The sequence below is a fragment of the Nicotiana sylvestris genome, chromosome 2 (assembly GCF_000393655.2).
Source record: "Nicotiana sylvestris chromosome 2, ASM39365v2, whole genome shotgun sequence".
Classification (NCBI taxonomy): Eukaryota; Viridiplantae; Streptophyta; class Magnoliopsida; order Solanales; family Solanaceae; genus Nicotiana; species Nicotiana sylvestris.
This window is the reverse complement of record NC_091058.1, coordinates 7,910,177-7,936,082: the sequence shown is the minus strand read 5'-3', so window position 1 is coordinate 7,936,082 and position 25,906 is coordinate 7,910,177. Positions and strand designations below refer to the sequence as shown.

Genomic DNA, 25,906 nt, shown 5'->3' with positions numbered 1-25,906 from the left:
AAGGAAATTTAGCATATCATCGACTGCACGATAGATGATGAATAAAGAGCAGTTTTCCAATACCTTATAGCCTCTCGAAGATAAGTACAGGCGTCTTGGTACCGATCCGCAAGACTCTACCAGGTTTGCCCATAACTTATGAGACCTACGTGAACCTAGTGCTCTGATACCATGTTGTCATGACCCAAATTTCATATTAGGCCGTGATGGCACCAAACACCGTTGTTAGGCAAGCCAACACTAATCAACTAGTAAATCCTCATTTAAATAATTAGTACGAGAAAACTTTCCCTTATTGATAAAGAAATTAGGAGTTTGAAACTTAAGCATAATTAAAGGAAAATAATAATTACGAACTTAAATCATGATAGTAAACCAAAAATCATAAGTCTACCAATATGTGTGCCAAGACCTGGTGTCACAAGTATGTGGGCAATCTAGTAGAATATACAAAACCATACTATCCTACTATCTGGAAAGGAAATAGACAGGAAAAGTAAAGACATAGAAAGACTCCAGCTGCTGCAAAATGGCTCAAAAGGGGCAGCTCACCGGAAGTCTCAAGCTGAGGAGTCCACTCTATGCGCCGGACTGATGGCCAGATGCACCTGCCTCAAAGTCATGTACAATCAAGTACATAAGTGTAGAGTGAGTACATAAAAATATGTACCCAGTAAGTATCTCACCTAACCTCGCAGAAGTAGTGACGAGGGGCTGACTCCGACACTTACTAGGGTCAACAAATATAATAATATGAAGTTCAATATTTTAATTCACAATGTATGTGGATAACAACAAGCTCAAACAAAACAATACTGAAAATCCTTTCATCCAATTAATAAATCTAGGAACTTTCTTCATTTAAAACAATGACCTTTCAAGCAATGAATAATACGAATTATAAGGGGGTTCCAGTTCTATTATCATACGCAAATACCACCGAGGACGTTCGGACCGATCCAACATAAAAGTAAATTGTGCACTGCTGAGGGTTGAACGGCCTGAACCATATATACATTTATTAACCTGCCGAGGCGAACGGCCCGCTCCCATGAGAGTAGTGTAAATAAGCACCCCGCTAGCGGAATATACTTGCGACACGGATAAATATAAATATAAATTAATGCTTTCTCAATTCTTTTCAAAATAAATATTTCCTTGAAATCATGACATTCTCAACTTAGTTCCATTCAATGCAAATCAACAATCATAATCATATAACGGTGCCCACAAAGCATGGTGTAAGCCTAGAACTACCCGGACATAACAGGAATAGTAGCTATGTACGGACTCTCGTCACTTCGTACGTACGTAGCCCCACAATTAATCATATATTAATTAAGTTCACCTATGGAGAAATTTCCTTCTTACAAGGTTAAAAAAAAGACTTACCTCGTTTCGAGCCTACTTCCAACTCAAGAATGCGCTCAAACCCTCAAACCGGAGTCGAACAATCCGAAACTATTCAAATAATGTAAAAACTAATCAATATAGGTTCGAAAGTTCATATTCCCACTATTAGAGTGATTTTCCAACCCATATTGCAAGATTCCTAAAATTCACCTCGTGGCCCACGTGCCCGGATTCCGAAAATCTTTGAAGAATGTTATTACCCATAACCTAAGGATCAAGAATATATGATTTTTACTTCATTCCATAAATTTCGTTGTTAAATCTTGTTTTTATCAAAAACCTAGGTTTTAATCTAAACCCATAATTTTCACTAATTTACATGTTGTAATCTACCCATAAACTATGTATTAAACTCACATTAAGTAGAAATAACTTACCTCACAAAGCTAGGTTGAAATCTCCTCTTTTGAAGCTCCCAAATCGCCCAAGTATGGAGTAAAATGTGTCAAAAATGACACAACTCCCATATTAAATGAAAGCCACTGCCTTCAGGGATTTCTGCATCTGCGGTGAAGGGATCGCATCTGCGGTCTCGCTTCTGCGGGAGACCGTCCACTTCTGTAGAATTGGGCCTGGCTAGCTGGGGCCGCATCTGCGGTCGGGTGATCGCTTCTGCGGAAGAGGAGCCACATCTGTTGAACTTGGGCTCCTCCCCTTGGGCCGCATCTGCGATGGCTTAGTCGTTTCTGCGAGCTCGCACCTGTGGCTGGCCAACCGCAGGTGCGATTATGACAGAAATCTGGAGCTTCAGCTCCGTCTCACATGTTCAACTTGGCTCGAGCCTCGTTCGATTGATGATCGGGGCCCCGCCCGAACATACCGACAAGATTGGAATCATAAAACGGACTCGCTCGAACCCTCAGAACGCCGGAAACAACATTAAAACTAGGAATCACACCCTAAAACCAATGGATTCAAACTTATGAACTTCAAGTTCTTCAATTTACTTCCAATGTGATGAAACACACTTATACTACTCGGATTGACACCAAATTTTGCGTGCAAGTCATAAATGACACTACAAAACTATTCCCAATCTCAGAATTTCGTTCGGACCTCGATATCACAAAAACTCGCTCTAAACCAAATTTAAAGAATTTCTAAAACCTTCAAGAACCTTCACTATTATGCGCTAAAACGCTTTCGGGTTATCCAAAACCCGATCTGGACATACGCGTAAGTCCGAAATCATCATACAAACCTATTGGAACCGTCAAATCCCGATTCCAAGGTCGTTTACTTAAAATGTTAACCGAAGTCAAACTTATCCTTTGAAACCAACCTTGAAGAACCAAGTGTTCCGATTTTAATCCAAATTCTTCCAAATCCCGAACCAACCATCCCCGCAAGTCATAAATCAGTTAAAGCAAGTACGAAAAGTCTTATTTAAGGGAACGAAATTCTAGAAAGCAAACGACCAGTAGGGTCGTTACACCCAACTTATGGCTTTTTAGCTTATAAGCACTTTTAGTTTGACCAAGGCTTTTACTAGTTTATCCTTAATAATATTTTCTAATTCACAAAATATTTTTCCCAAAATAAATTTTCTAACTTTCTTTTCATTCCATATTAGTTGTTCATCTTTTAATTTCTTTACAAAGAAACTTTTTAATTTATAATCCTTTGTAAAGTTTTTAAGGATCTTTTAGTCCTTTTAATAAAAGAACAACTTATCATCACTTTTTTACTAAACACATCAACTACTTTATCAGCTTCAGATTTTGGATTAGCTGATTATAAATAGCTGATAAAATTGAGTGCTGAAAAGTATTTTTAAGTACTGAAGCTGATTTTTTAAATAAGCATTTACGTGTTTGGATAGACGTGTTGAAACTGATAATAAGCAGTTAATGTGTTTGGTAGAAAAGTGCTGATAAGTTGTTCTTTTATTAAAATGACTAAGATATCCTTAAAAACTTTACAAAAGATTATAAATTAAAAAGTTTCTTTGTAAAAAAAAAACATGAAAAACAAATATGAAATGAAAAGAAAGTTAGAAAATTTATTTTGGAAAAATATTTTGTAAATTAAAAAATATTATAAGAATAAACTAGTAAAAGCCTTGGTCAAACTAAAAGTGCTTATAAGCTTAAAAGCCATAAGTTGGGGGTGACCAATTTATCACTTATGCTGATTTTAGCTTATAAGCACCTGACTTATAAGGACTTTGAGTATTTACCAAACACGTAAAATAAGTCAAAAAGTATCTATAAGCCAATTTGATCAGCTTATAAGCTTATATAAACACCCTCTAAGTCTCGCCCTCGCCAAAATCAAGGCGTATATGTAATTTTATAGGATTTGAGTCAATTTGGTTAGAAGGCTTCGTTAACAAGGGAAAACCATTTCAAAAGGAGCACTTTACATCAAAAGCGATCTGCATATTTTGCGGAGAGGAAAGAATGTGCTAAGCTTAAGCTTACCTCTAAGAATTGTTTACTTGTTAAAAGCAAAACTTATATTATAAACCGCCAAACGTAAGTGAATCGCCAGCCACTTTGGAAGATGCGACAAAGAAAAAATATCATCCTTAGAAAATCTATGTTAATAAGACAATAACAAAGGGAATCACGAAAAGTTCCATGAAGAATACCAATAAACAATCAATCAATTAATTATGCCTCAAATTCACAAACTAGCTAACATCGACTATGTGTCTTTTATATTCACTCTATTCAGATCCTCTTTTTTTAAAGGTAAATGGTTTGTCCTTTTAGATAGAAAAAAACAACCCCCACCCCACCAAAAGAGTCCGGAATCAAAATATTATTTATTTGGATTCAAAACATAAAAATAGGTGAAAAAATCAACTAATGATCAATTTATATATATGGCATGAATTGAATGTGATATGCCTTAACGACAAGTTTGACTCTTAAGATATAGCGCATGTAATCCATGCGCTGTATTTGAATTTTAAAATGATGGCCAAAATATAAGTATAGCGCATATACGAAATGTGCTATACATGAAGTTGAAAAGATAGGTAAATCTAGTGCATCCCATATATGGACTATACTTATATAAAAAATGGCCCAACCATCTTCCTCGACAGAACACACTGAAACATCCACACACACACACACACCCCTTATTTTTTACGCAAAAATCTCCATTGGAGCCCACCCGTCCCCCAAAAATTGTGTCCCCTCAGTATTTTAGCGAGCTAACACCTGATCTAAAGTGTTGTTGTGTAGTGGATCTCTTCTATTGCTCGTTTTGGTGGTTAAATTATCAATTTTTCACAATTCAAAAAACTGTAAATCGAGGTATTTCGGCTTACTTTTCGGTAAAACTCATGTATATAAGTATTAATTAGTTATTTTTACTATATTGTATGCTTTTTGTTATTGTTTTGTGATATAATTATTTTTTTATTTTTTATCGGGATTAATTTATTTATGTGCTAAAAAATTATAAAAATTATATATTGTTATGTTATTGAATAATTAGTGTTATACATGATTTTAGTGTTGTACATATAATAATATGTGACTTTATTATTGTTTAGTGCAGTTAAGTGTTAAGTTGTGCCTTTAATTGTTATGTAGTGCCCTTCAGCGTAGTAAACTGATAATAAATTTTAGCTTATGGTAGTTGACTTTGTTTATGGCCATTTAGAGTAGTGTGACTTTAGTGCTCTTTAGGATTCTGTAGTCTACAATAAAAACTACGTGCCCTCATTAACTAACTCGGTTAGAGTATTCAATTATGGATTTAATGTATTAGTAGATTATTATCAAATATTAGATATTAATCATAAAATAATTAGTTGACATTATGAAAATTTAATATTTAATTCTGTTATAACCCAAAAAATCTGAAAAAGATGACAGTTCAAACAAAACCTTACGGAATTTTAGTCAAAAAATGTGGGAAACTAACATATGAAATATTAATATAGAAAATTTATCGACCTAAGTATTTGTTATAGGAATAATTACTAAAATATCTTATTAGTTATGACTAAAATATTTAATTCTCTTATAACCCCAAAAATATCTGGAAAAAAATGATAGTTCAAACAAAACCCTCCCGAATTTTAGTTAAAAAAATATAAGAAACTAACTTATAAAACAATAATATAGAAAAAAATTCAACCTAAGTATTTTATATGAACAATTATTAAATATATCATGATTAGTTATGAAAATTAAATATTTAATTATCTTATAACCCAAAAATAGCTGGAAAAAGATGATAGTTCAAACAAAACCCTGCCGAATTTTAATAAAAAATGTAAGAAACTAACATATAAAATAATAATATAGAAAATGTATCAACCTAAGTAATAATATAGAAAATTTATCGATTAAATATTAACATAAAAATATCGCAATATATTTAAAGATGTTAAACGATTAAACAAAAAAATACTTTAATTAATATTGTTCAATTTACAAATATCGTCATGGAGCTTTCCCTGTGCATCCTGGGCCTGCATCTCGAGACCTACTGTTGTTCCAGGGCACCATAGGTATTCACACTTCCACCCCAGACGTATAGACGATCTTTGGGAGTTCATTAGGGACCACCCACTGCATCCTTGTACAGTTAGACGCCTTCAGCGGACGGGGTTTTACCGAATTATAGAGATCGGTCGATTGCAGTTCGATTGGGCCTTGATCACGACTATTACAGAGTTGTGGTGACCGGAGACGCACACGTTTCATCTACCCATCGGCGAGGCTACCATCACACTAGAGTACGTGGAGGTTCTTTTCCGGTTGCCCGTTGATGGTATGCATGTAGCTTACCCACATGCTCTTAGGGACTATACGGGAGAAGACTACCTTCATATGTTGCAGAGGCTCACCGATTTCCAGCCTGCGGAGCTGACTACATTGAGTGGTGCCATTCGATTGCAGCTGACGCCTGTTAGGCAGCACCTGGTGGCGCTACAGATGGAGATTATGACTCATCATCAGAGGATATCGACTGGCAGACGAGGTTGTTGTTGCTGATGATGTTTGGTGGTATTCTGTTCCCGAACACTTTGGAAAACCTAGTCAGTTAGCGATTTCTACATCATCTGGAGCAGCTAGATGAGTTACCTGATTACAACTGGGGTGGAGCTGATTACACCTTCCGGTTACTTTAATATAACCAAACGTTTTCTCGCATTCATTTTTTTACATAACAACGAAACCAATCTATCGTACTCCATTGTAATTGGCAACTTAACAATATACTGTGGAGAACAACTATAGTTACTGATTTATTCTCCACGACAACCTCCCCACCTTCCCCCCCCCCAAATATAATGAAACCTTAATTTTTCGCTCTTCAGACATTAAGGCAAAATACGCAAACAAATATTTCGGAATGAGTAAAAGAATATAAAAAGGATGCAAATTGCTTACTTTTGCCCGAATATTTTTAACGAAACAATGACACTCCTTAAATAAGCAAAAACCCAATGTAGGGGGTACAATAATTGAGAGTCTAACGCATCTATCATAAGCGCTATAAATGTAGCACAATAAATACATGTGCTATACCCACCAGGTCAGTAAAATTCAAATATAGCGCATGGGTTGCATGCGCTATATCTTAATGGGCAAACATGCCGTTAAAATATAGCGCATTCAACCCATGAGTTATATATAAATTGGTCATCAGTTGGTTTTTTAACCTATTTTTGTGCTTTGAGTCCAAAAAAATAATACTTTGGTTCCGGACTCTCCCCCAAATCCCCCAAAAGGGGGGGGGGGAGATTTTGGATTTTAGTAGGTGTGTCTGGCTAGATTCCCCATATTTCAAGAGTCTAACAGTCAAGTAATACCCAAAAAAGAATAATAACAATAAATAAGAGGCACCAGAACTGAGCCTGTGAAAATTTCATACCTATAAAAGCAAAACCCTGTAATACTTATTCCAAAACTTTGACCATAAATAGCAAAAATTCTTACTTCAGCAACGTTATTTACTCATCAAGTCAGTTACTTCTTTTGCAATTCACTTCTTTATTCTCTTAGCTTACTTTTCAGATAACCTGGCAGCTAAAGTCTAATCTATGAAACTGCATAAATTAAGATATAGACATTAGGCAGGATCACTTAACAGTTTTTTTCCTGAATTTTGCTGCCATCAAAGTAAAGACAAATAGTTCAACTGTCTAATCAAGGCATTTTGGTGCAGTATAGATCACTGCATGTAAAGTGCAGTACAATACCTCTTCCTAAATGAAAACTTATAGGAAAATAAAGTGCAAGTGGGGTACAAAACAGGAGAAATATTAAAGCATGTAGAGCTTACTATTTCCAGCCTATTGAGATAGGTTTAGGCAAACACCTATGTCACATGAAGAAATGAGCAAAAAGGGTTTAACCACATGAAGAAAAACAGAATAAACTTTTTGGCTAAACAAGATCAGATACACTTGCATTTTGAGCATGTAAACATGATAAACATCAGTAATATCAAATTTACAGCCTAAAAAGGTGTATTATCTGAGGGGAGACACGCGCACGGGGAAGCAAATTACTTTCTGCATTGTATGTGAATCTACAAAGCCATAAATTAGTAAATACTTTCACAATATGATAACCAACAGATGCTGGGATAAAACTCAAAAAAGATTAGTAAGAAAGCTTCAAAGGAAAGATGTAGTCTTCACTTTCCCAGCATATGCCAATAAAGCAATCTAAACAGCATAAAAGGCCCTGTTACCAAGGTTTCAAGATATGAAAATCAAACAAGAAGTACAATGATATCCCTACGTGATGTCTACCATGTTGTGGCGGCCACTATCCCTTTATATGTCGTCATGATCTTAGCCTATATCTCCGTAAGGTGGTGGAAACTCTTTTCACCAGAGCAATGCTCTGGCATCAACAAGTTTGTGGCAAAATTTTCAATACCTTTATTATCCTTCCAAGTGATATCAGAAAGCAACCTCTACAAAGTAAACCTGAAGCTTGTATTAGCAGATTTCATACAAAAATTTCTTGCTCTGTTTCTACTGGCAGTTTTTGCCAAACTGAAGCCCAAAGGAAACCTGACTTGGATCATAACAGGTCTTTCAGTTTCAACCCTTCCCAATACCTTAATCTTGGGGATTCCACTAGTAAAGGCCATTTTTGGTGATGCAGCAGCAGAACTACTAGTGCAGATAATTGTACTGCAGAGTTTAATTTGGTACAACCTCCTACTATTCTTGTTCGAGCTCAATGCAACAAAAGAATCTTATGTGCCATCACCATCAGAAGTAGCAGGTATGTACACAGATAACAGAACAATGGTTCCTAAATGTTGGAATTTATTTGGATGGCATCCGTTTAACAGAATCTATTTAAAGCACTCCAATTTTAACTGTTAAGAACCAGAAAGCAGTAGATTGCAAATGTGTTAAAGTGAAAAGAGAATCCTATTCTGGGCCCCACAGATTAGCCTGTATCATATGATTTATAGATAAAATAATTTGTGATATCGTGTAGCATGTGATCAATTGTGAAATGCTCCTTTTTCATTTTCTAAACTAGTTTCAATGAAATATAAGTTTGCTTTACAATGATATGATCCATCTACCTGCAAGAGACAGATGCACTTTCAACTCACCTAAATGAAACAAACAGGAAGTTTGCTTAGACAACCCATTCAACAATGACAAAAGTAGACAGTAGTCATAATTGGTTCCTGAAGTTTAGAACTAACCAAACTACTATATCATGCATCCATCCAACTTGCTTTTTCATCCCTTTACACCCCACCCCCCCCCCAGGGTCCCCAAGACAAAATGAAAGAAGAAGAAGAAAAAAGGACAGCTCATTAGAAGTTAGCGATTAAGTTTAAAATGATGACCAACCCCAACAGAAATGTAAAGGAGATCAGGTAGTTTAAGCTGTTAGTGTCTTTGTTTATCCATGATCTTCAGCATGACAATTTCCAGAAATCCAACGTGACAACTATTAAAGCAAACATCAATATGCTTGCTCTTTGTCTTATGAAATATATATTCTGCCATTGAAAGTTGAGCTCGAGGTCCCTGAAGAATCAGAACTGGAAGAGGACAGGGAGGAGGAAGCAAAAGCCATATGCCCAAGGAAGACAAAGATTATGCTAATTCTTCTAATAGTTGGAAAGAAACTCATAATAAATCCTAATACACATGCAACTCTGGCGGGTATTATTTGGTCAAGCATACACTTCAGGTAAAGCCTTATTAAGCATCTCTAGAAATAGAAATCTATCTTCTTAAAAACTCCTCATTAAAAATCAGTGGACTTCTTTGTTTACACAAAATGAAGTGCAGGTGGGGAATCAATCTACCAACAATTGTTGGACGATCAATATCAATACTTTCAGATGGAGGGCTAGGAATGGCAATGTTTAGCATAGGTACAATGGATAAAAAGCACTCACTGCATGAATTACTAGAGTATCAACGAGAAAGAAAATGGCTCAACTACTAATATTGCACTAATTCAACAGGTGTTTTCATGGCATCCCAAGCTAGTATTATAGCATGCGGAACCAGAAAAGCAATATTAGCAATGGCACTAAAGTTTGTTCTTGGACCTGTACTCATGGCAATCTCATCTATTGCTGTTGGACTAAGGGGAAAATTGCTAAAATTGGCGATAGTGCAGGTGAAAGTATATTGTTTTCTGATGTCGATTCATGGCAGATTAGTTAACACTGTACTTTGTATTGCAGGCAGCCCTTCCCCAAGGAATCGTTCCTTTTGTGTTTGCCAAGGAATATAATATACATCCTACCATCTTAAGTACAGGGTACCAGATAGAATTATCAACTCGAACTTTTAACTTCTTCACTAAGAACATTTCAAGCAGATATGATTTTTGATGTGGTTCCATTCTGATTGTAGGGTAATCTTTGGCATGCTGATCGCAATACCAATTGCTTTGGCATACTATTTCCTTTTGGAAATATGAAACTCAGACATGGTCATGGGGTAGCAGATATTCACAATATTATAAGAACTACAATTCGTAGTCTTGTAGCATCATTCAACTGTAGAGTGATTACAGTGAAGAAAAAGGCAAAAATCTCACTGAAGTATAGTTTTTCTATAAAATAATAAAGGATGAATGTGCGTCGAGTTCTCTTACCAACTCATTTGTTATAAAACATCAGCTAGAATGCATAAATAAATCCAGTACATGCACTATCCGGTCAATGCAGAGTGTCCAAGTTCAAACTTTTCAAAGAGAAAGAGGATTACATGAACAATATAAATGACCATGAACAGTATTGCTGAGAACACGTCAATTTCAACGACAAAACTAATGAGTTGTTAGATAATCAAAGAGAGCAACAAGGAGGTGATCTAGGCCGAGAAACTTTAAGATAATCAGCGCACGTTTGAACAACAAAACTAATGAGTTCACAAGTATAGCATCATATCAATTGATGTCAACCAAAAAGGATATGTAGGTCTACAAAATGAAGTAAATTCTAACACTTTGACAAGGAAAAAAATCACATTCTGCAGATTAAGAGCCCGTTTGGGTTAGATGAATAAAAGTAAAGCACTTAGGCTTAAAAGCACTTTTAAGTGCTGAAGCTGAAAATACGCAGTTGATGTGTTTGGTTAAACTGTCTGGTTAACACTATTTTCTGTTAAAATGACAAATGACATTAAAGTTGTTAACACTACAAAATGGCAATGGTCCACCATATCCGATAATAACACTTGACTGAGCTAAAATAGTTAAAATCTTATTCCATAATTCCTCACACTACAAATATGTTCAACTCTAGAATCCAAAATACAATACTACTTACATACTAATTTGCAAAAGAAAATACAAGAATTAAAGAAATTCACTCACTCTACGTCAAATCCTTTCTTTTGTAGCTCAGAAATGACTTCATTCTTCATCCTGATCCACAGCTTGAAGGCTTCTTGTTCAAATTTCTTATCCTGCAATACTTTCTGATAATTAAACGAATCTTTATCAGATTCAACGATTCCTTTAGGACCAATTGTAGTGCCAATCATTCCACCTTTGGCAACGAACTCTTCCATTGCCTTCTCGTCACCTGGATACGGAAATTTCCTGCGTTCATAAAGGTGTGCTAGTTCTTTTTCTTCTTTGGGCTTTGGCTTCAAGGTCCACCAACCAAGCGGCGACGTTTCATTCCACACCCATGCTACCCCGAACAACGTGTAAGTACACAGCAACGCCTTTCCCACTTGCTTCCAAAAATGATAATCTTCTTTGCCTAATCCGATTCTCTTAAGGTATTTCTGAGAATCAAATGATTTTGCCAATGAAGGACCTGTTTTGGTATGCATCATGCAGCTACTGAAACTGTTTCTAGTAAAGCCCGATTACCCGACCGGTTCCGAGCTCAAAACCCGTGTAGTTACTCGGGTTACTGCTCTTTTGTGGAATTGATGACAAAATCAAGATTACAGTATGCCCTTATTTTGTCAGCTATTTCGAATTTAATTGAAGTTTTTTTAAGAAAGAATTACAAGAAAATACACGTGACTTCACCCCGATAGCAAAAAATAGCATATATTTTTAAGTTTTATCCGACCTAGCTCATATTGTATATATTTTAAAAGCACTAGCAAATTCAAAATCTGTGTTGTTACAATCATTGTTTCTAAAAACTACAACAACAACAACAACAACGACCCAGTATAATCCCACAGGTGGGGTCTGGGAGGGTAATATGTACGCAGACCTTACCCCTACCCCGAAGGGTAGAGATGCTGTTTCCAGGCTTGTTTCTAAAAACTATGGAGTTAAATTTGTGTTCTCACCACCATTCCTTTCACTCTTTCTTCTTCTCACGTCTTCTACATATGCTTTAAGGGGCCGTATATTTTCTATTTCTCCTCTTATGTCACCTGGTTGCCATGTAAGAAAATTGAAGAGTAGAAGTCCACCATTGAAGACCATTCAAAGCTTTGATTTCGAAAATGAGTTTTTTTTACTTTGTTAGTTGTTTGGATTGGGTATTGTTCCAATTGATTGAAAATAGCAAAAGTAGTTCAAAATTTAAATTTGAAGTGATTTGGAGTAGATTTGAGCAAGATTTGAGTTAAAGTTCATAAAAGAGACAAGGAAGAAGACGAAGTAAGTTTTTTGTATAATTATGTATAATCTTGTATAATAGTGTATATGAGTGTATAAACACATTTTATACACTATTATATATTTTTATACACCTTTATACAAGCGTCTGTAGACAAACTTTTTTCACGATTTTCAGTTGCAATTCTTGTTCAAAACCAATCCAAATCTCCATTAAATGACTTCAAATTTTATATAGGTGTAATGGCTTCCTGGCCACTTAAACTTGGACCGGATTTTAAAGCCGATATAAAAACTTATATTATTCTTATTTGAACACTTGAACTTGACGGAATGAGTACAAATAAATACATCCAGTAATGCTTGTATATCAATTGCACTAATATGTACAATGCGTCATATACTAGACTATTTATTACTTGACATGTATTATTTGTAGATCTTATTCTTAAATACTAAATAAGCAAAAAAGAAGTCACAAATTAAAAGAGAGAGAGAGAGAGAGAGAGAGAGAGAGAGAGAGACATGTCACTTCCCTCCGTTCACCCACATCTCCCTTCTTCTCCGTTCACCCACCTCCATTCCTTTCCTTAATTTTTTTTCCTTTTCCTCGGTGTTCTTTCTCTCTCTTATTTCTAAATCAAATTTCGTTTGTCTGCCAAGGATACAAGTAATTTCTTTTTCCTTCTTTTTTTGGTGGTCAACTGAAAGACATATCCATTTTGAAGAGTTCCCTATATATGTAGAAGACTAATTAATGGTCTCATTTAGATCACATGAATTAGACTACTTAGATTAGGATTTAGAATACACCTGAATCACAAAATTGACAGAAAACAATCACTGTGAGTAATTTTATACGAAGGACAACATTGAAATCTTTATATGCAAATGGTGAAATCAAAGAATTTGATTTTATCCCCAAAACTTTTGATGTGCATCTGGTAGGAACTTCCCCTAAGACAAGAGGAGGAAGGAGGTAGATTAGAGAGGGGGAGAAAGAAAAGAAGGGGGTGGGGGTGGGGGGGACGACAATGAGGGGGAAGATCGTGTGGGGTGAATGGAATTTTGCTGAGGGATGGGGAAGTGGGCCTGGTTTATTTTCTTTCTTTTTAATTTGTATTTTTATTTTTTTGGTTTTAGATTTTTTTAAATCAAAATTATTGTAGTCACGCACGTAATTTTTGTGACTTGCTCACACTTTGTCCACATCATCTCTGTCACTGTCGCATGTTTATGGTCAACGGTCAAATAGATTTATTAGTTACCGGATATGTGAGTTTGAGTGTCCTAATGGGAATAATATAAGTTTGTATATTGGCTTTAAAATCCGGTACAAGTTTAAGTGGCCAGGTGCCATTACGCCTTTTATATACAACCTCCTTATACTATTTCTAACAAGTCTAAATAACACCCACTCCAAATTTCTCACAAAATCAAATTCAGAATTTAAACCCACATATTTAAGCTTGTTAAAAATCTAATTTTCACCACCCAAATGGATTTGGTTTGTTGAACTAATATTTGAGTCACAATTCGAAAATTAACTTAAAAGCTTGAGGAATCTTTTTTTTAAAATTAAATAGTAATTTTGAGAACCGATTGAAGATGAATGTTGAATCTTAGCCTATTATTTTTGGGTTAGTTGGTTGTAAATTGAAATATGGGCTATAAAATTGAAAAGTAGGGAGCCCGATTGTTCTTATGTGAAATTTTTCCCAAAAAAAAACTTATTCAAAAGGAATAATGGTCCTCACAAAAGTGCTAATCTTTTTTTTTCCAATCAAAATTCGTGTCCAAATATAATTTTAACTTCCCAAGCATTCTTTTTTAACTTCAATTTTAAATAGGACAAATATCACTTTTAGCCCGTACCAGAAACTATTTACATTCGGTAGTCGAAGTATATAAAATTTGTATACGAGTCCTTTACACTATGTTTGGATCATTGTATTATATTGTATTGCATCGTATCTTATCGTATCATTTTATGAACACAACGTTTGGATAGATTGTATTGTTTGTTGTTGTTAAATAATGTTTTACTGTTTGGTTTGACTGTATCGTATTATACTGTAATTGATAAGTTTACTAAAATACCCTCGATTATTAAAATATTACATTTATCAAGAATTGCGCATAAAAATAATTTAAGAAAATCTCTTTCTACTAATTTATCACCAAATATGTCTTATAAATAGATTAAGAAATTAAATTCATGCAAATTCTAACAAAATTAGCGGAACAAATTAATAATATCAAAAACAATAATAAGTACACTCCATTCCTAACTAGATAATAATAATAATAATAAAACAAAAAATAAAATGTTAACGAACTATGATAAAGAAAGGAACGAGAATTGGCAGAACATAAATAATTAGAATTGACGATAAAATCAAATTAGGAGAAAAAAGAAACAAAAGACAAAACACCTTTGACGTTATAGTTGGAAGCGGCAGAAGTTCTGGAAAAAAAAAGGGACGAAGATAGTAGTTTATAGGTTGGAGATTTGGAGTTAAAGTTAAAAAAAAAAAAAAAAGGTAAAGGGCAAAATAGAATCATGGAGTAATAAGTTAGGGCATAATAGGAAAAAAAATAGGAAACAATCTCACCACGCTATACAATAGCAATGGGTAACAACCACCCAAACAAGCTGTAAGAGACTCGGAAGGAAAAAAAGTTAGAAGAAATATGGAGATGCGGGGTATCGATCCCCGTACCTCTCGCATGCTAAGCGAGCGCTCTACCATCTGAGCTACATCCCCTTGGTGTCGGGGAAGGTTCCTTTGTTCTTAAATTCTATTCTTTGAACAGCCACTCAGAGAGTCCAGAGTTGTACAAGATTCAAAGCGGCAGAGCCTGTCCGGCTTGCAACAGTGGAGCTCGTCCAAAATCGAAATGTTAAGGAGATTACTGTCTCAGGCTTCAACTCAGCGTCGTTCGCTGTTTGGTACTTCTGTTTCACTCTCATGGTGTCGTCAATATTCTTCTTCTCCTCCATTAACGTCCCAATCTCCTAATAGTACTTCTGTCGAACACTTGGGGGACACGGAAGCTAGTCCCACGGTCCCCTCTGCAGCAATCTCCATCGACCGCTCCGGCTTATATAATCCTCCTGGTACTTTTTCTTTCAATGCGTAAAGTATTTCCAACTCTTTGTACTGTTCCTCTACTGGAGGTTTAGTTTTTGATAATTTGATAAATGCCTTGTAAAACTTGCAGAGCATTCACATGAACCGTCTTCGGATTCCGAGCTTGTTAAGCATCTTAAAAGCATCATCAAGGTTTGAAATTTACCCCCTTCTCGACTTCAGCATGTCTTTTGATATGCATTTGCTTTTTGTGCTTTTTATTGTTTTTTGATAAATCAAAAATCATTTCATTAATAACACACCAAGCTGGTGTTATGCCATTCAGGATTGATTTTAGCGAGTACTTTAGCTTAACAAAGATTTACGATTTATCTTCCTTTTTCTAGACTTTTATGATGTCTCAATCAGGTTTAGTCCCTGTTTGGTATAATGCCATCAATTAATAGCTAAACTTCAAACCTAAACAAGTCTGACTCGGAAAATTGGCCATAATCCCTGTTTGGTACGCGATAAAATGTAATCTCTGGTGGAAATCATCTTTTGCTGGTTAAAAACTGTTGAAAATATACTACGATTTGTAAAGATCATTAATCTAAATGCAAATTCAGATATGTAATGGTGATTTTAGAAACTTGGCGATGTCTGTATATTTTGTTTTTTGGTGATAGTGAGGTTCTGTATCTCAAGCTGGTTAAGTTTTCAGTTCAGAGGCGGGCCTATATCAGTTGCTGAATATATGGAGGAAGTTTTGACTAACCCGAAGGCAGGGTTCTATATCAATCGCGATGTGTTTGGCACAGAAGGTGATTTTATTACCTCTCCTGAAGTTAGCCAGATGTTTGGAGAGGTAATTTTGTTACACTGGGTTGTTCTTCATGGTTTTCTTCATTCATCGTTGGTTGATTTCTAAAAACAAAAGAATAGCCAAATTTACCACCACAGTTTTGTTTGATTTTCTGATTTTCTTTTTCTTTAGATGGTTGGTGTTTGGGTGATGTGTCTTTGGGAGCAAATGGGGCAGCCAAAAAAATTAAATCTTGTTGAGCTGGGACCAGGACGAGGAACTCTTGTAGCTGATCTTCTACGAGTACAGTCCCATAGATCTCCACCTCTCCAACTTGCATATTCTAAAGTTTCTTACATTGTTTCATAAAATATTAATCTAGTTTTGATATGCCTGTACTGCACTTGTGGATTTCTGAACCACAGGGTGCATCGAAATTTAGGAACTTCACAGACTCTTTGCAGATACACATGGTTGAATGTAGTCCTACTCTACAGAAGCTCCAATATCAGAACTTGAAATGTATAAACAAGAATGACGCAGATGGAGATGCGGAGGAACAGATTATTAGCAGGTTGACGGGGACCAGTGTATCATGGCATGCCACCTTGGAGCAGGTCCCAGCAGGAGGTAAGAAATTATTACCTGCAACTTTAATAGATTACTTGTTTTGTAAAGTGTAAACCAGTTCGTGAACTCATACAGACATACTATTGTCTTGTTCTATTTGATCTTAAAGCTTCATGGAAAATTATATTATGATCTATATATAGGTTTCTACTTACATTATGCTTTCCTGGACTTCTCAGTACCTACAATCATCATTGCCCATGAATTTTATGATGCGTTACCTGTTCATCAATTTCAGGTTCGTTTATAACCTCCATTTTATTGGTTAATATGATTTGCTAATCCATTTTTACTCAACAGTTCCCAGTTGATTTTTTTTACTGCAAATTATCTACTTTCATCTATTATCTAAACTATGAAACCACCAGAGAATATCCTGGAGATGGAAAAACATTTACAAAGTGGAAAATTTGATATGGGGTTTTACGAAACAACTAAAGAATATCCTGGAGCTCAAAATACAATTGAAAAATATGTTAGGAATATTCTTTATTCTTAGTTTTGCGTCTATGGAATTACACCCCCTCCCCCCCAACAAAAAAAGAAAAGAAAAGGAAATTTAAATGAACACGTATTATTATTATTATAGTGAGCATCGCCTTGATTTTCCTATATCCTGGAAATGGTTTTACAATTACAGTGTGGAAAGTTCGATAGGTGGTTCTTTAGGATCTTAGTTTTGTGCCTATGGAAGTGTAAAATTAAGGATCTATTTTCTATCTGGCTTAGCATGTATTGTAGTGTTGTGAACATTAGCTTGATTTCTTTATATGCATGCAGAGAGCATCTCGAGGCTGGTGTGAGAAAATGGTTGATGTTTCTGAAAATTCAATGTAAGGTCCCTAGCTAGTCTATCATTTGGCTATCTGTACATTAATTTTTTGTAATATTGGCTCTTTGTAACTTCTTTTTGTACTTTGCTGGCTAGGTTTCAGTTTGTTTTATCTGCACAGCCTACCCCTACAACTCTATATCTTCTGAAGCGCTTCAAATGGGCTGAGAATGAAGAAATAGCCAAGCTTGAACAAGTTGAGGTTTCCCCCAAAGCAATGGATTTGACTCAAGAAATTGCTAAAAGAATTGGCTCAGATGGTGGTGGGGCTCTCATTATTGATTATGGTCTAAATGGAATAGTCTCAGACAGTCTTCAGGTCAGTTGCAATACTAAAAGTACTCTTTCCTGCTTCCTTTTTCGGGGTGCTCAATCCATTTTCCTCTGCCTTTGCTTCATTTGCATAGAAAGTGGGGACTGTGGTTGGTCCAAGAAACTGGTTGAGAAAGTGCGATCTCTATTTCTCGATGCTCAATCTCTGATTGGGCCAGACCTAGGGTCGACATTATTTTTTGTTAGATGACTAGGTGATCAAATAGCAAAAAGCTCCATGGTGCATATTGTCTAATAAATGTTAGTGTGTCAAAGATCCTAAGTTGTCCACCTTTCAAATTCAATGTTATGTTTCAGCTTAAGAGGAAAACAGACTATTTTTCTTAAGATTTATCTTTCCATCCAAATTGAATTTCACTTCCCTTTTTGGGCTATCCTGCATTACACCAACAACAACTACGCCTTACTCTATATGAAATCCTCACTGTCTATGCTGCTCCATCTAATCTATCCCGCAGTAATTTGAACATGGTATATGGAATACAAGTCTCTTGGTAAACATTATGCATCTATAAATGTTGAACTCTTATGTTAGTAACCGTGCAAAGTCAAACTATGATATGCAATTAGGGAAAGAGGGAACTAATCTTAATCTATCATTCTAAGGCATGAAATTTGAGCAGTTACTTTTACTTGTATGTGATTTTGGTAATAGAGGAAATTTTGTTTTCCGTCATGATTAAGCATTAGAGTCTGTTGATCACATTGCTTATTCTTTATTATTCATACAGGCTATCCGGAAACATGAATTTGTCAATATACTGGATAATCCTGGAACTGCTGATCTTAGTGCTTATGTTGACTTTGCTGCCATCAGGCACTCTGCAGAGGATGCTTCAGGTAGGTTGCACCAGAATCTTCTTAACTCTAATAGCTAAAATTTTAGTGGTAAAAGTGCAGTTTTATTTTAATTGTTCAAATGATCGACTTTGCAGATGACGTGTCTGTGCATGGTCCAATGACTCAGTCTCAGTTTCTTGGTTCACTTGGAATTAATTTTCGAGTTGAGGCATTGCTGGAGAACTGCACAGATGAACAAGCTGATTCTTTAAGAACAGGCTATTGGCGTTTGGTGGGTGAAGGCGAGGCTCCATTTTGGGAGGGTCCTGAGGAGCAGGCTCCTATTGGGATGGGCACCAGATATTTAGCAATGGCTATTGTAAATAAGAAACAAGGAGCACCTGTTCCATTTCAATGAAGAATCTCCCAAATGCGCTTTCACATCGTTCCGGTAAAATGGCCAAATCCCCTTAGTTTAGGGGACAAGTGGAATTGGCTTTATGACTTTTCTGAATTATGTGTATAGCTGGGAGAAAGGCTAGGAAGAAACGGGGTGGTGATAATAGTTTTATCATGTTTTCGTGCAATGTCTCTTTTCCTTTATTTCTGAAGGAGAGAATGTTGTCTTTTCATATAATGTCTTTGTTTCTTCTCTACTCTCGATTCTCAACCGTGGAAAGATTTTGGGGCAATTGAAGAATGCAGATCCTACATCAAGTTGTTAAGCTATTGGTCCTGCAAGTTCAGTCAAAGCTAAAAGATCGAAAAAGATCTTCGTGGGACTGGTTTATTTCTTAGTAAAAGCTTATAGAAGCGAGACTTGAGCTAACTGTATGCAGCAGGAATAAATTCATAAGGATCATATTTGCGTGTTTACCAGTATTACGTCTCTCCTTTGTTTTACTAGTACTAGTGTCTGCTCGATTTTTCACGGGCAAATGTGATGACCCGCCATGTTATCATGCCACATAGGTGCCATTTGACATATATTAATGTCATGTGGAAGCTTACATAAGAAGAAGGCTAGCATTTGTGAGAAGATTCTAGAGAGGTATAGACATTTCCTTAGGAAGAACCTAGATCCTTATGGATTTGCTAAGAAAGTCCTTGGAATCTTCTAAGCTTGTAGAGAATTTTAGAGAAAGCCTTTATCTTGTATATATCAAAGACTTGTATAATAATTAATATTTACACACTAGCCCCTAGGAGACTAGTATATAAAGGGGCAACTCATTTGTAATTCACCAAGCAAACAATTCAAGTTCTCTATAATACAAAGCTTTCTTTAACAATTCTCTTGTGTTCTTTCTTCCATTCTCTTAGCGATCTTGAGTGTAGTAAGGCTGACCTGACATAGCAAGAACGTGAGCAAGTTGTGCAAGATCGTGAGCGAGTTATCAAGTGTCGTACGTATACTTAGTTAACAACTAAGGACGTGACAACGTGGTATCAGAGCGAAGGTTTCAACTAAGGGAATAGCGAACGACGAAGAAATTAACGCTACCAACACCCAAGCCAACGTCATCCAGGATGCTGCTGGCAAGAGCGGCCGTAGCAAAAAGAGGAATGCCACCAACAAAAGCCAGAAGGTGCCACCTGAGGTTGTGTCAAACGAAGGGCTTACATCCCAAGAACCATCTGCCACTGAGGCGAGCGAGGATGAAGTGGAAGTCCTTCCAGAGGACGTCTTGCTCGGTAAATAGTGGGTGATGAAGATGAATGCGGGGATGGACGCCGTGGAGATCTTTGGCCAACGCTTGGGGAAGGTGGAAGGCACCCTTAACGTTCTTGAAGGGCACACTCTTGAAGAGATTGAGAGTATCCGAAATAACTTGGAGGGACGTACACAGATTGAGATAGAACTAAGGCAAACCATCACTGCCTTTGAGTACAGACTCATGGAAGCTTTGAGTACTATCGATGCTATGAAGGCAAGGATAGAGTCACTCGAGGAGCATGTCAATGCTGGCGTGACCGATGTAGCCAGCAATGTTGCGGTGATGAGGGAGGCCAATATCGAGGCTCCCAAACCCCGGTGTTCAAAGGTGTTTGTGATGCACAAGAAGTGGAAAACTTCATTTGGCACTTGGAGAACTACTTCAGGCACGGCAAAGTGAGGGACGACGAGGCCAAGATCAACACTGCGGTATTGTACCTCTTAGAGACTGCCATGCTATGGTGGAGAAAGAAGATGTCCGACGTGGATAAAGGTCTATGTACTTTCCAAACAATGTCTTGTACGAGGCAAGGCGCAAGCTTAGGGAATTGAAGCAAACAGGGAGCATACGTAACTATGTCAAGGAGTTCACTACCCTTATGATTCAAATCCCCAACCTGACCAATGATGACTTGTTGTTCCACTTCATGGACGGTTTGCAAAATTGGGCTAAGCAGGAGTTGCAACGCCGACAAGTCACTGATATAGACCAAGCCATAGTGGAGGCCGAATCATTGATGGATTTCAGGAATGACAAGCACGAGAAAGGCAATGGCAAGGAGTCAAAGGTTAACAATGTCAAAGGTGGGGGAGACCGTGGCAAAGGCAAGGAGATACAACAACAATACTCCAAGACTCAAGATTTCAAAAAGTCGAGTGGTCGTCAGGGCTACGCCGAGAAGAAGGCGCAGGTCGAGAAGAAGGGGTGCTATATATGCGGAGGGCCACATGGCTTCAGGAATTGTCCCGACCTCAAGAGCCTCAGTGCCACGGTACGTGAGCGGAAGGAGCGCCACAAGGAGAGAGTCCGGGAACAACACAGTTGGGTATGGTCGGATTATGTGGTGTTGTCACGAAGCAAGCTATCCAACCTACCGAGAATGACAATCAGTACATGGATCTCACCATCAACAACAAGCCCGCTCGTGCAATGGTGGATACTGGAGCAACTCATAATTTCGTGACTGAGGCTGCCACAAAGAGACTAGGATTGAAGCTTGCTCCAACTAACTCTTGCGTCAAGACCGTGAATGCCGAGATACAGAATGCTCATGGGGTAGATAATGGAGTTGATGTCAAATTGGGAACTTGGAAAGGTATGACAAACTTTACCATAACCGCTATGGATATCTTTGACATCATACTGGGGCAAGAGTTCTTTAGACATTGTCATACTTTAATCGACCCCTACCTCCAACGTCTCTTGGTTATGGAGCGGGAAGGAGCTTGCATGGTACCTACAGTGACTATGCCACACGGACAGACCCAAGCACAACTCTCACCTATGCAGGTTTTCAAGGGGATCAAAAAGGGGGAGCCGACATTTGTGGCAACCATTGCAAGTCTAGTGGAAGACAAGAATTTTCAAGAGACTGCGCCACCTTGCATAAAGAAGTTGCTTGAGGAGAACTAAGATGTCATGCCCGAGGAGTTACCTAAGCACTTGCCGCCTAGGCGAGAGGTAGATCACAAGATTGAGTTGGAGCCAGGGGCTAAGCCACCTGCATTTGCCCCATATCGTATGGCATCGCCCGAGCTGGAGGAGCTCAAGATACAATTGAAAGAGTTGTTGGATGCTGGTCACATTCGCCCATCAAAGGCACCTTTCAGCGCACCAGTATTGTTCCACAAGAAGAAGGATGGATCGTTGCGCTTGTGCATAGACTACTGAGCACTTAATAAGGTTACAGTGAAGAATAAGTACATGATCCCGCTCATTGCTGATTTGTTCGATAGACTTGGGAAAGCCAAGTACTTTACCAAGGCGGATCTTCGAAAGGGTTACTACCAGGTTCGTATTGCTGAAGGGGATAAGCCAAAGACAACATGTGTGACGAGATATGGAGACTTTGAGTGGTTGGTGATTCCCTTCGGCTTAACTAATGCACCGGCCACATTTTGCACCCTTATGAACAAGATTTTTCATCCCTACCTTGATCAGTTCGTGGTAGTCTACCTAGATGACATAGTCATCTACAACAACACCTTGGAGGAACACATGGAGCACTTAAGGAAGGTTTTCCAAGTCTTGCGGGAGAACGAATTATACATCAAGAGAGAGAAGTGCGAGTTTGCACAATTAAAGGTGCACTTCTTGGGCCATGTCATTAGCAATGGCGAGCTACGCATGGATGAGGCTAAGGTACATGTTATCTAGGAGTGGGAGGCACCCATAAAGGTAACTGAGTTGAGATCCTTCCTTGGCCTTGTTAACTACTATCGTCGGTTCATCAGTGGATACTCAGCAAAGGCCGCACCATTGACTGAGTTGCTAAAGAAGACCAAGCCATGGTTTTGGATGGAGCATTGTCAAAAGGCGTTTGAATGCCTTAAGGCAGCTGTAACAGAGGAGCCAGTCTTGGCATTACCTGACTTTGCCAAGACATTTGAGGTGCACACAGATGCCTCAGACTTTGCCATTGGGGGTGTCCTGATGCAGGATAAGCATCCCATAGCATTTGAGAGCCGCAAGTTAAATGAGACAGAGCGGCGTTACACGGTGCAAGAGAAAAAATGACTGCCATTGTGCATTGCCTTCGTACATGGAGATATTATCTGCTCGGGTCGAGGTTCGTGGTCAAGACTGATAATGTGGCTACTAGATACTTTTAGACACAGAAGAAGATCACACCAAAGCAGGCTAGGTGGCAGGATTTCTTAGCCGAGTTTGATTATGCGCTAGAGTATAAGCCGGGAAAAGGTAATGTTGTAGCCGATGCCTTGAGCCGGAAAGCCGAACTTGCTGCAATCACTTCAGCGAGATGGGACATTCGGGAGGCTATAAAAGAAGGCATGCAGCATGATCCAGCAGCCAGACAGCTTATCAAGTTAGCTAACAAAGACAAGACGAGATGTTTTGGATATATTACGGCCTACTACTTACCACAGGTCGGCGGATCTACGTTCCTAAGTTTGGAGACATTAGACGATGGATCATAAAGAAGAGTCATGACACAATGTGGGTTGGTCATCCAGGTCAACGTCGCATTAGAGCATTGGTTGAGTCAGTCTACTATTGGCCACAATGCGAGATGACATAGAGTGCTATGTGCAGACTTGTCTTGTCTGTCAACAGGACAAGGTTGAACAACAACAATCCGGAGGACTTTTGGAGCCACTACCAGTTGCAGAGCGTCCATGGGAGAGCGTGACAATGGACTTTATCACTTGCCTACCGAAGTCTGACGGTTATGGTACTATTATGGTGGTTGTGGATAGATTTTCCAAATATGCCACCTTCATGCCTGCCTCACCAGGTTGCACAGCTAAGGAAGCCGCCAAGCTATTCTTTAAGAACGTGGTAAAGTATTGGGTCTTACCAAGGCATATCATCAGTGATCGAGACCCCCGCTTCACTAGGAACTTTTGGAGAGAGTTGTTCGATATACTTGGCACAGAACAGCACTTTTCTACTAGTTTCCACCCACAGACAGATGGACAAACAGAACGGGTCAATGCCTTACTAGAATACTACTTGAGGCATTATGTAAGCGTGCATCAGAAAGATTGAGCAAAACTCCTAGACATCGCCCAGTTCTCTTATAACTTGCAGCGGAGTAAGTCCACTGGGCGGACACCATTTGAGCTAGCCACAGGCCAACAACCACAAACTCCATATCCATTACCAACCGCGTTCGAGGGAAAGAGTTTGGGGGCTTATCATATGGCCAAAGGATAAGAGGAGCAGCTCGACACTGCTAAGTCCTACTTGGATAAGGCATCTAAGAAGATGAAGAAGTTTGCGAACCGTAAGCGGCGTCCCACATACTATAGAGTTGGGGACATGGTTATGGTGAAGTTTAACCCAAGACAGTTCAAGGCACTTCGAAGCATGCATCAGAATCTGATTCGCAAGTATGAGGGGCCATTTAAGATCGTCGCCAAGGTAGGCAAGACCTCATACAAGCTTGACATGCCATCGTATCTTAAGATCTACCCTATATTCCATGCCAGCATGCTTAAGCCATATCATGAAGACAAGGATGATCCGAGTAGGAGCCAATCAAGTCGAGAGCCAATGACTATCACTGCCTCGCATGATCGGGAGATTGAGGCTATCATAGATTACCAGGCCAGGCGAAAACAAGGGCAAAAAGCCACCACTATGTTCCTCGTCCATTGGAAAGGGCAATCACCGGATGAGGCCACGTGGGAATGATATGAAGACTTGTGGCAATTCAAAAATAAGATCCGAGAGTTTATGTAGCAGCATTGCGCCGCGGTCGTCGCAATATTAGGTGGGGGAGAGTGTGATGACCCGCCATGTCCTCATGCCACATAGGCGTCATTTGGCATATATTAATGCCATGTGAAAGCTTATATAAGAAGAAGGCTAGCATTTGTGAGAAGATTCTAGAGAGGTATGGACATTTCCTTAGGAAGAACCTAGATCCTTATGGACATTTGCTAAGAAAGTCCTTGGAATCTTCTAGGCTTGTAGAGAATTCTAGAGAAAGCCCTTATCTTGTAAATATCAAGGACTTGTATAATAATTAATATTTACACACTAGCCCCTAGGAGACTAGTATATAAAGATGGACACTCATTTGTAATTCACCAAGCAAACAATTCAAGTTCTCTCTAATACAAAGCTTCCTTTAACAATTCTCTTGTGTTCTTTCTTCTATTCTCTTAGCGATCTTGAGTGTAGTAAGGCTGACCTGACATAGCAAGAATGTGAGTAAGTTGTGCAAGATCGTGAGCGAGTTGTCAAGTGGCTCACATGTACTTAGTTAACAACTAAGGACGTGACACAAAGCTTCCCAAAATAATTATATGAGAATAGTTCCTTCGTAGGATATTTTGTTGTTTTGCACTTTAAAGACAACTTTGTGTAGTGTTTTCATGCATAGTTTTGAATCCAAGTTGCCACTAACTTCCCCTTTGACAATGGCCACCCAAAGTAGCAGTATACTATTGAGTAGCTATATACTATTCGATTTTCAGCTAAAAATTTCGATCTCAATCACCTCAAATCAGCTCCAAATGCTATCAAATTTCAGTATGAACTTCTAGAAGGTATTATAAGCAATATTTAACAACACCCATTTTGAATCAAACAAGAAATCTTAAAAATAACAATTTTAA

General features: G+C 37.9%; 3 protein-coding genes and 1 non-coding gene across 5 annotated transcripts; 2 read left to right on the top strand and 2 right to left on the bottom strand.

Annotated features, from left to right (window-relative positions):
* The first annotated feature begins 8,060 nt into the window (after window positions 1-8,060).
* Window positions 8,061-10,490, top strand: LOC104242609 (auxin efflux carrier component 8). The gene is made up of 6 exons (XM_009797688.2): window positions 8,061-8,630; window positions 9,386-9,566; window positions 9,668-9,753; window positions 9,847-10,004; window positions 10,072-10,148; window positions 10,244-10,490. The coding sequence occupies exons 1-6, from the start codon at window positions 8,123-8,125 to the stop codon at window positions 10,308-10,310; spliced, it is 1,077 nt and encodes a 358-aa protein (XP_009795990.1). The 5' UTR covers window positions 8,061-8,122; the 3' UTR covers window positions 10,311-10,490.
* Window positions 10,491-11,206: 716 nt separating this feature from the next.
* LOC104242608 (uncharacterized) lies at window positions 11,207-11,677 on the bottom strand. Its single transcript, XM_009797687.2, has one exon. It carries the CDS (start codon window positions 11,675-11,677, stop codon window positions 11,207-11,209), a length of 471 nt encoding a protein of 156 aa, XP_009795989.2.
* Window positions 11,678-15,123: 3,446 nt separating this feature from the next.
* Window positions 15,124-15,196, bottom strand: TRNAA-AGC (transfer RNA alanine (anticodon AGC)). The gene has a single exon. It is a non-coding gene; the product is annotated as a tRNA-Ala (tRNA).
* Window positions 15,197-15,274: 78 nt separating this feature from the next.
* LOC104242607 (uncharacterized) lies at window positions 15,275-19,764 on the top strand. Of its 2 annotated transcripts, none has more exons than XM_070167661.1 (10): window positions 15,275-15,549; window positions 15,654-15,715; window positions 16,227-16,370; window positions 16,500-16,610; window positions 16,733-16,937; window positions 17,081-17,175; window positions 17,718-17,770; window positions 17,866-18,088; window positions 18,834-18,942; window positions 19,038-19,764. In XM_070167661.1, exons 1-10 carry the CDS (start codon window positions 15,330-15,332, stop codon window positions 19,298-19,300), a joined length of 1,485 nt encoding a protein of 494 aa, XP_070023762.1. In that variant the 5' UTR covers window positions 15,275-15,329; the 3' UTR covers window positions 19,301-19,764. The 2 variants fall into 2 exon arrangements, with proteins under 2 accessions (XP_070023762.1, XP_009795988.1); XM_009797686.2 differs by having other exon boundaries at window positions 15,276-15,549; window positions 17,117-17,175.
* Window positions 19,765-25,906: the final 6,142 nt, after the last annotated feature.